This window comes from Haliotis rubra, unplaced genomic scaffold, assembly GCF_003918875.1.
Source record: "Haliotis rubra isolate DU_JTF1 unplaced genomic scaffold, ASM391887v1 Scf619, whole genome shotgun sequence".
Classification (NCBI taxonomy): Eukaryota; Metazoa; Mollusca; class Gastropoda; order Lepetellida; family Haliotidae; genus Haliotis; species Haliotis rubra.
In genome coordinates this window covers 648,563-662,153 of record NW_025767323.1, presented here as the reverse complement: position 1 = coordinate 662,153, position 13,591 = coordinate 648,563, and the positions used below count along the sequence as shown (strand labels likewise).

The window sequence follows — 13,591 nt, the reverse complement described above, 5'->3', positions numbered from 1 at the left end:
TTGTATCAAATAAGTCCCTACCTTTTTTTAAAAGTTTTGGTATTTTCATCAGTAAGCATTTTAGGGCATGTCTCACAATTTATTCCCTCTGTCTACATTGGGTAAGATGTTTCTTAAAGATATATTTGCTATTTAAGTAACTGTAATACCTCTGAATTTTAAATATAGAGTCAAAAGTAGACCTCGAAGTTAGATGTTCAATCTAGAACTCTGTAGGAGATCGAAGGCCTCAGGCAAAGATGTTTACTAATGGACACACAGGTAGATAATGAATGTAGACCTCCAGGTACGTGATGACAGTAGACTTCGGTGCTCCGTTTCACAAAGCTGTCGTAGTGCTACGACTGTACGCAACTGTATATTTACAGTTACAGGAGTTACGACAGTCGCAACGCTACGATAGCTTTAATGGCTGGGAGCCCAAGATAGTTATTGTTGGAATCTAGACCTCGGGGTATATGTTCAATCTAGAACTCTGGGAAGATTGAAGGCCTCCAGGCAGATGTTTTGCTGTACACCTCCGGGCAGATGTTGACTGGAGACTTGCACGTTTAGGTAATGGACTGCCATGAATATCGGGCAGATGCTGACTGTAGACACCAGAGAAGATGCGGACTGTGAGACTCCCCGGTTGATATGTTGCTATTGAATAATTTGTTGGCGATTAGTTTCATTTTCAAAACCCACGAACCCAGCTGTGGTTTCGGACAGACAAAGGATCATTATTGGGGAATGTGGAATTCAAATACACGGATCCTGGCACCACTAAAGGTCGCAATAGCCTTTAAAAGATAACATATATGCAGTGTTACACGTTATTCAACAATGTTTCAACAGTTATACAACAGTAAAGCAGTTAATGGATCCATTAAGGGGCAGTTGCGTGCCATATTTAGACTTGCGCTATATTTAGACATAGTTCTAGTCGCTTCCATCGCGTTCTCACCCACAGAACTTTTTAGAAACTTTTTTTTGTGTATATGAAGCGAGCTAGCTATTGCCCCTCATCTCACATTACATCACAAGTTACCAGAATACCAGCTTTTTGTGTGATGGCCATATACCCTGCTTAGGCCTAGAGTTACTGGTCGGATTACCGTTGCTGAAGGTTAATATGCCTTTAATATATATTTATGGACTGTTATAATCACCGCTCGTGTATTATACTGCCTCTTGATATGTACTATTATATTTTGTAGTCTATGTTGTACTGTCATAGTACTAACTTTGTATTGATTTTATAACTTATTCAATTATAGAATGCAGTTGTTAATTATGTTACATTGTAATTTGTTTATTGGCTTCACACTCACTTCTTTTACGGACTCAGTAACAGTAGACACTCAATCTGTTTTTCCCAACAGCCAAACAAGGTTGGTGATGCAGTGAAGGCCGCAGTACAGATGGGATACCGCCATGTTGACACAGCCTTGATCTATAAAACGGAACCGGAAATTGGGGTCGCCGTTAAAGAACTGATAAAAGAAGGGAAAATAAAGAGGGAAGAGCTGTTTATTGTGACGAAGGTAGGATGTAAACAAGGTTAATTTGATACTGTCAACACCCTTTCACAACAGCTTTACATGTATGTCATCATTCTGGTGTGTTATCATTGCAGATGTGGGTGCACTGTCACGAACCAGATCAGGTGGAGCCAGCGTGTCGCCAGTCACTGGAGGCCCTAGACATGGATTATATAGATCTGTACCTAATACACTTTCCCATGCCTTTCGTTGTGAGTCAAGACGTCTCTGCCTTTTGTGATTTAACCATCCATGTTGAAGTCGGATATCAAATTATTGGTTATCTAAATGTTATGAAATATTGACATAAATTTGTCAACAGTTTAGTCTTTATCTGAAGGTGCAATGGAAGTTTGAACTTAAGAGACCACTTTATACTAAAGATTAGTTATCAAACGATTGTTTGATGTATTTAATGTCGTAACGAGAATCATGTTTCATTCCAAAGGATATTGTATGTATATGTCTGCATAATTGTGTTTCCCCAGGACAGGGAACGGACCAAGCCGACCATGACGGACTACCTGGACACGTGGAAAGTAGGTGCCTCCAGCCCAACTCTAACACTGAACCGTATTAGTGTACGCTCACAAACGTGGTGTGCTTGTTGTTTAACGCCGCATTCAGCAATGTTCAAGCTATATCTGTGAATAATAAAGTCTGGATGAGGCAATCCAGTGACCAACATCATGAGCATCGATCTACGTAACTGGGAAACGGTGACATGTGTCAAGTCAGCGAGTCTGACCGTCCGATCCCGTTTGACGTCTCTTACGACAAGGATGGGTTGCTGAAGACCAATGACAATCAGGATCTTCCTGGATTATAAACAGCACCGCCTCCCTTAGAAAACGAAACATGAGGAAAAGTCAAATCATGAAAATATACAATTCATTCAAAGTCAATTCAGTCAAAGTCAAAGCTGTGTAAGACAATGGGAAGGTATCAATACATACAGCAGAAACGAATCTGAATCTCAACTGCCACCACTCTAGTTGTTTTTAAGCTGTTCTGGTGTTGATGTTATTTGTACTTCAATTGTAAGTGTCCAATGAACATAAGAGGAACATACTTTAAATGCTTCGTTGTAACTTATTTCATTGAAGAATATAGTTTACCTTTGATTTTTTAAAGCTTTAGAAAATACAAGATTTAAGTAAAATAATGTATTTTGTCTATGTGCCCAAAGGAACTTTGTTTAAAATGTTAGATATTTTCTGGATCCAATGATTACTTCTTTTACTCTGAGAATAACCTGTGGTAGGAACTCGTTATATATGGCAAGGGAATACATAAGGTACTTAATATGACTCTCCTCCCCGCAGGCCATGGAAAGCTCGTGGACAAGGGTCTTGTCAAGAATCCATTGGTGTTTCTAACTTCAATAAACAACAACTGGAGAGGATACTCAAAATGGACGGTCTCAAGTACAAAGCCTGCGAATAACCAGGTAGATATGACACCACATGATTCCCCATATAATGCTTCTAATATGCCCTGTGCTCGTGGAGTTAACCAGACTAGTAAACATCCGATGCCTGCATCACTTCCCCTAACACATGGTTCAAAGACCTGACATAGTGTTGACAACGTTGTTTGTTTCAGGTGGAGATAACTCCATATCTGGCAGAGGACGAACTTCTGCAGTTCTCCCTCAAGAACGGCATCTCAACTACTGGCTACGCGCCGTTCGGGGCACCAGGACAGAACTAGTAAGTTGAGTTATCTACGCCTTTGATGCCAGTAGCAAATGTCCTTGCCTACATGAACACTACCAAGCCAGCTGTCGTCCATTTTCCCTGTTGTAAGTCCAGCGCAGGTTTACAGAACTACATTGGGCAACAATGTCTAAAAATAGCGTCCCACTGTGATGGTACCATCATATCAACTTTAAGGTAGATCGAGTATATATGAAGGATTACCTAAATGAAGCGTTATTTGCTTTTACAGAGATGTTTTACTTTCCAACCAACGAAATTTCACAGCTTCACACTGTCATGTGTGACATCGTGAAATACAACCGCCACTAGCGGTCACATCGGAAGTTAACGGAACGGATATTCATCACTTTTCAGCATGATTCGGGTCTGGATTTGATTCCAGTTCCTACATTACTGGATGTAACTTCCATTTCAAGTGTAGCACCAAGGACGTAACCCAAATGCACTTGTAGTAACGTTACGATGACGCCTCGACAGAAACTACTATCCGCGTAAATTAAGTTGGCTTTAAATAATTACGTTTTGTGTTTCATTGGCTTGTCTTGTTAAGATCTCCTGATGAACGTCAACAAACACACCTGCGCATTTTAGAGAATTGTTACAAACACACTCACTACCACACCAGGAAGAGTACCTTTATCAAAGAGTTCAAATGGAGAGTTGTTTTGTGTTAATCCCCAAGCTATGTACGTCCAGATCTAATCTGTGTACAAAATCAATAAATAGTTAACATATTTGCTATACCAAGCCTGCACTGACGAGCTCATCGATGAGTCTTACCATCAAATATTTCAGTATATCCAAAGACGTACCAAAGCTGCTTAGTTCCATATAACAGTTAAACACAGTTATAACTGTCAGAAGACAGCATGAGAATTCCGACACGACCCTGCATTGCAGAGCTCTTTGATGACGCTTGCCTTCATATATTTCAGTGTATCCAAGGATGCACCCAACCTCTGGAAAACCCGACCATTGTCGAAATAGGAAGGAAATACAACAAATCCTCAGCTCAGGTATACTGTCTTTTTAAAATAATATGCCAAAGAGTCACCCATACATACATCTTAATTATACCATGACTTTGGACAGTCAGAGGTTACATATTGCAGCAATAACATATATTGATAGGGACTTTCTAATAGTTGTATTCAGTCACGTTGTTATGAGAGTGTGTGTTTTGTATTTTGTAATATCACATTGATTAAGTGATAGTTATTATGGGTCACAATATTTAAAGTTTTGAGTGTGGGTTGTGGCTCACATCTCGCATCATATATGTTCCATGGCAATAGTCTTTTTAGCGGCACGCCTTTTTGATAGCGCTTCAGAGTTGCCTCTATTGGCTGGCTTTATGTTGCTTTGACTTCCGGGTCTGGTCGCGTCTTGTGTATACGATGGCTTTCGTGAATGTTCGTGAGTGTATAACGACGGAGCCTAGTTTTGCTAGAATGCTCGAGAACTCTGCAAGAGCTATGCAAAGGCTGGTTGTTGCGTTGTGCGACGGGACTTATCACATCACTGGAGTTATACACATCTGTCTGCCATCGTCAAGCCGACCTACATTTCAAGACTGACCGTGCTCGTCTATATTCAACTATTGTCATTGTAAACAACCTTCAATCAGTATATTTGTTCTCACTGTGAATGTCAAGACTCTGGTGAGCTAATATGTTATATTTGTGACGCAATACTGTAGATTTGTGACTCAATTACATTGTACTAGATATCAGTATTGTCATTCATTGTCGCTTGCTCATTGTTTGCTCAATATATTATTGAATATTTTAGACTTGTCTGTTTTCTATTTTGCTAGTTCAAAGGGGATTCTTAAACCTTTTGTCACGGCAAATATTAACCGTAACAACGTATATAGTGGATTGCGGTGGTATGTAACAAACAGGTGCAACAGAGAGGTGTGTCATCTTTTCTTGCTTTAAATGGGAGAATATAAACCCCATTGGCTCAGGTCACAATCAGGCGATGTCTGCGGGGACATAAAGACACTGTTACGTATATTATGGGCGAGGCGTCCATGCATGTCTTACATGTGTCATGACGTCTTACGTTACTGGTGCTTACGTCGTTCACTGACAGCCCAATGTCAATGTTTATCTCAGAGTTGAGTAGCTGGATATCTATAGAATAACCAACATTGGTGACAACAGTGTTTTTAGTCATTTGAGTGGCGGATGCTACCAGCAGGTGAGGACATGCAAACACCTGGTGTTCAGTGGATAATCTAGACTGGTTTTTCCTTTGCGTTGACAGAAGTATAAAGAAGATATTGGATGTTTTGGTTTTAATATTCAATTACTGTCTAACTGGTATTTAATGTTTCTTTAGCAACCGCCAATTAATCAGGTTTTCTGTTCCAGAAGACACACTTTAGACACGCATATATGCAGATGTGTTTTCCATTTTGTTCACTATTTCTTTGCACCACAACTGAGTTATTTACGATGTAATAACAACAAATATGTTATTTATGATATGTAATACGTGTCCTGACAGATTTGTTATTGACGATGTAATACTGTTCTCAACAGAAATGTACCCGTGAAGATCCGGGTTAGAATGACCCTTCAGTAACCCATGCTTGTCGTAAGAGGCGACTAACGGGATCGGGTGGTCAGGCTCGCTGGCTTGGTTGACACATGTCATCGGTTCCCAATTGAGCAGATAGATTCTCATGCTGATGATCACTGGATTGTCTGGTCCAGACTCGATTATTTACAGACCGCCGCCATATAGCTTGAATATTGCTGAGTGTGGCGTAAAACTAAACTCACCCACCCACTCAACAGAAATGTCACAGACGATGTTCTGCAGCTTCTGCTAGATGTGGAGATTTGTTCGATGTACCACCCACCACCACCCCCACCCCTGTAGAAAGGTTGTTATGATTCCAAACAAGATATCTGTTGCTACTTCCGATGTACTACTGACCCGAAGTATTCTTGTGCATCAGGTGATCCTCAGATATGGCATACAGAGAGGCTATGCTGTAATTCCCAAGAGTACGAATCCAGCTCATCTGGCCCAGAACATGGATGTGAGTATTTGTTCTCTTTGGAACTATACTTTCCATCAAAAGTTTAGACTCACTGAAAACAGTCATTATATGTTAGGTATATATATGGTTACATCGAAGATTGATTTCTCCACTAACTTGGGGGAACCAACTGCAAACCTGATGCAGATGAATTGCACGAGGATCATGCATCAAACAGCTGAAAAGCATGTGCGAATATTATACATGTGACCAGGTGTGTTTTGGTGTAAAGTTTTGCCAGGAATTCGCCAATTTACTGAGTTTTATCATTTCTTGAACTCATGACTCATTTTCAACTGAACGAAGTTGTTTTACATCAGTTCAGGTATAAACAGTATCTTTAAACAGAGTGGAATATTTTGCAAAATTTCAATAAGAACAGTTGACTGAAGCAAGTGGCTATATTTACATTTGTGAGTCTAAACTTTTAATAGGAAGTATATGTAATAATTCACAGGAACATGTGGCCTAGTTCGCTGCGTGTGTTTTGACTGTTTTACAATACATCAGTTCAGGTATAAACAGTATCTTTAAACAGTATGGAATATTTTGCAAAATTTCAATAAGAACAGTTGACTGAAGCAAGTGGCTATATTTACATTTGTGAGTCTAAACTTTTAATAGGAAGTATATGTAATAATTCACAGGAACATGTGGCCTAGTTCGCTGCGTGTGTTTTGACTGTTTTACAATACATCAGTTCAGGTATAAACAGTATCTTTAAACAGTATGGAATATTTTGCAAAATTTCAATAAGAACAGTTGACTGAAGCAAGTGGCTATATTTACATTTGTGAGTCTAAACTTTTAATAGGAAGTATATGTAATAATTCACAGGAACATGTGGCCTAGTTCGCTGCGTGTGTTTTGACTGTTTTACAATACATCAGTTTAGGTATAAACAGTATCTTTAAACAGTATGGAATATTTTACAAAATTTCAATAAGAACAGTTGACTGAAGCAAGTGGCTATATTTACATTTGTGAGTCTAAACTTTTAATAGGGAAGTATATGTAATAATTCACAGGAACATGTGGCCTTGTTCGCTGCGTGTGTTTTGACTGTTTTACAATACATCAGTTCAGGTATAAACAGTATCTTTAAACAGTATGGAATATTTTGCAAAATTTCAATAAGAACAGTTGACTGAAGCAAGTGGCTATATTTACATTTGTGAGTCTAAACTTTTAATAGGAAGTATATGTAATAATTCACAGGAACATGTGGCCTAGTTCGCTGCGTGTGTTTTGACTGTTTTACAATACATCAGTTCAGGTATAAACAGTATCTTTAAACAGTATGGAATATTTTGCAAAATTTCAATAAGAACAGTTGACTGAAGCAAGTGGCTATATTTACATTTGTGAGTCTAAACTTTTAATAGGAAGTATATGTAATAATTCACAGGAACATGTGGCCTAGTTCGCTGCGTGTGTTTTGACTGTTTTACAATACATCAGTTTAGGTATAAACAGTATCTTTAAACAGTATGGAATATTTTGCAAAATTTCAATAAGAACAGTTGACTGAAGCAAGTGGCTATATTTACATTTGTGAGTCTAAACTTTTAATAGGAAGTATATGTAATAATTCACAGGAACATGTGGCCTAGTTCGCTGTGTTCGTTTTGACTGTCTATATAATCTGCTGTTCTCAAGAGAAAACAAGGGACCGACAGATGAAAAAAATGTTTTCTTCTCATATTGAACGAAGATAAAACCAGGTTTTATTGATATTCCAGTGAAATGCCTTACTCAGTATCTGCAGAATGACACGTGAAGTGTATTTTGCATGTTGTTTCACATATCAAATCTACTTGTTTCAGATATTTGACTTCAAGCTCAGTGAGGAGGATATGAAGACAATGCTAGCTCTGGACAGAGGCCTTAGAAACAACTATCAAAAATTCGAGTAATCACAGTTGTTTATGTCAGTCTATAGAGGAGGGTGATGGAAACATGTACACTTATTTTAGGCTTATGTTGGTAGGATGGACTGACTGACTGAGATTGGTTTTACGCCGCTTTTAGCAATATTCCAGCATAATCAAGGCAGAGGACACCAGAAATGGGCTTCACTCATTGTACCCATGTGGGGATTCGAACCCGGGTCTTCGGCGTGACGAGCCAACGCTTTAACCCCTAGACTACCCCCCGCCCAGGATGGACTTTAAGTAACAAACATAAAGTGCTTTTGTAATTTGTTTCGGGGACATGTAAAAAGTGTAAAACAATACCCTATTTTGATGATTTTCCGAAACATATTCTGTTTGGTGTAAAGTACAAAAAAATGGTGTCAAAAATATTTGAATGTATTACTAAAATCAGGGTTTGTGGTGTTTGTGACAAACCAGACAAGCAAGTGATTGATGGTCTGGAACATACAGTTAGATTGTGAGCTTCAGATGCAAATAGGTAAAGAAACACGGGAAATGCTTTTTGTTTTTGAACATATTGGAGCTCAGTTTAATACTGGAGGGGTATAAATTCAACTGACCCAGAAAAATATATATACTCAGGGAAACGAAAAAGGGAACAAATGAAAGTACAAGTGTTCCTTTATTCTTTTCCAGGTTTCTTCACAAAGTATGTATTGCACTGTGAGTGGAATTCTGAAATTATATAAAGGAACACTTGTACTTTCATGCGTTTCCTTATTCGTTTCTATGGGTATATTTTGTCAGTAGTGTTGGGTTGGAACATCAGTAGTGGTTTTGCATGTCTTAGAGTTAGAGCATTTCTCCATCACTCGTACTCATTTGCCAAAGGGGCGCAACTCTGATGAGAATCGCGTAAGACGACTGAACCACCTGTAGTGAAAATAGTGACATACTGTATGCGGTCAATTGTCTCTGACTACCGTACAGGTAAAGAAAATACGGTAACATATGGTGGTGATAGAAAATACGTTGAACTTCACACTCTCGTCCAATCAACTGTCATGCTTCCTGTGTTCCAGATGGAAAGATCATCCCTTCTTTCCCTATAAGGAGTGACCTTGGACGGCGCTGAAGATCACACGGTCAGACAATCTACGGGGTCGAGGACGACTATTATCTGCACCAGTTGTTCCTGATATGTGTGTGATCGTCTTCAATGTGTAGCGAACACCGTTCATAATTTATGCATAGAGGGGATGATGATGATTTTAAGGGGGTGGGCACCCATTTGTCCTGGGGAGCATAATTACACAACAAATGTACACACCGATTCATTCACCTTTGTAATAATGGGGCGACTTGTGCTTGCTTTAATGGCGTTCTTAAAATCCTTAAAATGGTGCTCTGTATAAATGGTACAAAAGTGGATATATTGTACCTTCGCGTAACTTTTTATGTTACAAGGAATATTACAAACAAAACAATAGTTTGATTAACCGAGTTTATCCTGTGTTATACAATTATTCAAATTGCTGAACCAATATGTAATGGTTGTTGCTGCAGTAGTATAAACAATGGGGGTACGGGACCAGCCTATATAAGGCAAGGAATCAATAAGTATCCATTCCTAACTCATATTAATTTATAAATCCATAACACAACTACTTTTCATCTCCCCTGTAAAAAGTAACCACAGTCTTACTCGAAAGACTATGTGGTACGGGAACCATAAACCCATACACAAATACTTTTTATCTCCCATGTAAAAAGTAACCATAGTCTTACTCGAAAGACTATGTGGTACGGGAACCATAAACCCATACACAAATACTTTTTATCTCCCATGTAAAAAGTAACCATAGTCTTACTCGAAAGAGTAAGACTATGGAGTATGGGGTCATCCTATATAAGGCAAGCAATCAATAAGTATCTATTCCTCAATTTGTAAACCCATAAGATCACATCAATTTTAAATATTGACTTAAGCAAAACAATTTAATGTGTATCTTCTATGATGTCTTTGGTTTTCGTAATAAATGCTTGTTGGGCTTGTTGTATCCCTTGGTTTATGTTGGTTTTTTTCTCGTTCTCGCAGATAGCAGAACTTTTTTAATGAAACTTTGATCGAATCTCTTCTTTCATTTTGTTGTATTTTTTTAGTTCACATAGGATCAAACGAAACTCTTCCTCTGAGATTTTATTATCATTGAGTGCGGTGGAAATATGGTCTTCTATAGTGTTTAACTTTGCTTCAGCAAAAATTCTAATTTACGTTTCAATTTGCGAGATACAAATTTAAACACTGACCCAGCTATTCTTGTCACTACAGCTGTTATTTCAAGGCCTAACACCACTGGTGCGGCTACGATGGTGGTCAACAATCCAACTCCGACTGCTCCAAATCCCATGCTAGTTGTCACAAGAGTGGTATCAGCCCCATCCATGTAGTTTAAAGTTCTATTGTATTTTTTGTGTAGCGATGCCCTGATGCCCTAATATCACGGTCTTGTTCTAGCTGACGTTTTATTTCACATATCTGTTTAAGTCGAAACCCTTCTACACTTCCCTTTATATTTCCTTCTTCATCAAAGACTGGGTATAGCCCCATTTTATGTGTTTATAATATATTTTATAAATTATTTTTTAATTATATGTCATTTAATTTTTGATTAATATATTTGAGGCTTATAAGGTTTAGATTATTGTACAGGTAAATGGGTGAGACATTAATAGGTATGTTTTCGTCTAAAATACTAACCCCATCTAGGCTTATTAATGGTTTATAACCTTGTCTTATTATGATTCGGCAACGTTTATTCTCGTGTCTTTTAAACCAAATTATTCTCAGGCCGTCTAAAAGTATTCTTGGACTGGACATCTCTGCGAGATATAAGTCTATAACTAGCGTGGTGTGTGATTTCATACCATAATTTGAATCTGAACAAAAATCACGTTGGTAATCGTAAATGCTGCGAATGAATAAACTGGCATTCAAGTCGACTGGAGCTAACATGTTACCAGTGTGCCCTGGTATTTGTAATACTTGAACAGTATTTTCTTTGAAGGGATTAAAGGACGTGAGAAGAATCCCGTTGTTTGTAATTTTCGAAATGAAATCATTTTGATTAAAAAAGATGTAAGGTGAGGTTAGTGTTATTTTAATTAACCATTCAAGCTCTGAAAAATCTGCTGGTGGCATTCGTTCGTATACGTCGTCTTTATAGTATAGTAGGTACGGGGTGTCTTCCTCACCAGGTAAATTGAACCGCTTTGTGTCTCCTAGATCACCGAGTGTTACATTGGTGTTATGACTTACCATTGTTTATATACTAGTAACTGTTATAAAATAGTTTCCAATTGTTTTTCTGATAATTTCTCAGGCGTTAACGTCAGTTCCATAAAATGTATGTTCTCAGATAGAAAAATACTAGCTAGAGATATAGTGTCTTCCACGTTAACGGTGACATCCTGCAGACTGGTGTGTGAATCGTCTCTCACCCGCACGTAAATAGAGCAAACGCGATACTGGTGTTTTTTAGCCCACTGGAGTTTGATTCCCTTCACGATCTCAATCTCACTCTGCGTTGATTGACCTAGGTAGACTTGGATGAACAGCGTGGAATTCTCCGGTAGATTTTGCAAGATGTTGATCACGCCGTCGAAATCAGAAACCAACTTCAATACCGCGTTTTTCTCCCCTGGTTTAACCGATAGCATGTGGGCTGACATAGCCGAGTGTGGGCTGATGATTACACTACGTCTCTCTGATGGGACGTAAGCCACGATTAGGGTTCCGTTGTTAACGACTTTGTTTAGTAAGTGGTCTTTGTTTTCCGTGAATACGTATGGGGAACTTAGTGTGATGTTGAGAAACCAGTTGATTCGAGATGGTAACATCATCCACTTGTTATCGTTAGTGAGCATTAGATAGTACGGTTTGTTTTGATCAACGTTCGTTCTGTCAAAGTCTTCTAAATCGAACAATTTACCACCGAACGATGGGTATATTCTCCATTCATCCTCGTCGTTGCGAACTATATCGTATCGAGTGTTGCTGACAGATCTTGATGTGTCTAGGTTAAAAGTACTACCAGATCCACCGACGACGGGAACTTCAACTCATTTGTAAATGCTGTTTACAAGCTTTAAAGCGTAAATTTTACCATCTATTCCTGAGTCATCAAACCCCCTAGTATCACCTAGGTCTGATAATCCTACATTACTGCATCTTTTTACTCGCATTCCTGGGCCTTGATTGCTAGCCATTATTGTATATGTAGTGTTACGCTGAGTTATCCCAATTTATATTATTATTTTTTGTATCTAAAATTGATATTTTTAATTCAGAAATATTACCATTTATCAATTTTCTATACTGTCGCGATGAAAACGACTTGTATTTTTCTGTTTTAACCGGGACAGCCCTCAACAACGTGGAAGGACGTTCACTTTGTACATTATCTGTTGTGCTAAGCTGATCGAGATGAACGTATAGCTCGCGGTATAGAACTAGATCTGGTAACTTCGTACCTGTAACGGTAATCTTAGGGTTTATTTCTTCTGGTGTCAGCCCTAGTATCTTCACCAACGGTCGACCGAGTCTCAATTTGTTTGGACTGTTAATCAACACCACTGTTCCGTTTGAGTGATTTATTTTGAGTTCAGCTCCTAATGGTTTGAAAACTTCATCATTTAGAGAACACACGCTGTAGTATCCATATGTTATTTTATGTAGGAATCCACCAAAGAACACCTTATTATTATTGCTGTTGATGTTTGTCCATCGCGGGTAGTAGGTTATATCATATAGTGCTATTTCGAGTTGACCAGACGTGTTATCAATAACGTGCATAAGTTGAACGGCCTCACCGCTCGTTACACCCGGAAGCGTAATGTACATATTTATATATATTTATATATTATATAATATGTATAAACCCGAGGTACGTTACCCAAAAAACGACAACATAAAGGCTTATGACTTCACACACATAAAAATAGTGGTTGACACGGCTGGTTCGTACTTCAAAACCCAGTTTATAGACGTGTTTAAAAATTATAGGTTTTCGGTCACTAATGTTAAAACGGTTCACGATTGGTTTCACAACCCTGTGCAGTTCTGTCAGAATCAATTCAATTTTGCCGTGTGGTGTGCGACAACTGGATGTGGTTTGACATTGACAGACACTAGGCGTAATGAGCTAAGTAAATCCGTTTTCACTTTCCACGTGTATTACCGGGTAAGACGTATCCTCAAAGAAATCAGCGCCCCAGTCCCACAGGACAAGGCATGGGATGCAGTAAACAATCCGTACGATCGACGTGCGTATGAACGGATTTGTAATGAATTCGAACTAGACCCAAAAACGGATTGGCGTTTGACGAACCCGAACCATGGTTTGGGTATCCCTA

General features: G+C 38.6%; 1 protein-coding gene and 1 long non-coding RNA gene across 2 annotated transcripts; both read left to right on the top strand.

Annotated features, from left to right (window-relative positions):
* Positions 1-268: 268 nt before the first annotated feature.
* On the top strand, positions 269-2,902 carry LOC124256120 (1,5-anhydro-D-fructose reductase-like). The gene is made up of 5 exons (XM_046690074.1): positions 269-286; positions 1,365-1,526; positions 1,619-1,735; positions 2,012-2,062; positions 2,849-2,902. Exons 1-5 carry the CDS (start codon positions 269-271, stop codon positions 2,900-2,902), a joined length of 402 nt encoding a protein of 133 aa, XP_046546030.1.
* A 53-nt stretch (positions 2,903-2,955) lies between these two features.
* On the top strand, positions 2,956-9,869 carry LOC124256121. Its single transcript, XR_006892829.1, has 6 exons — positions 2,956-2,973; positions 3,129-3,235; positions 4,180-4,260; positions 6,216-6,299; positions 8,126-8,211; positions 9,259-9,869. It is a non-coding gene; the product is annotated as an uncharacterized LOC124256121 (long non-coding RNA).
* Positions 9,870-13,591: the final 3,722 nt, after the last annotated feature.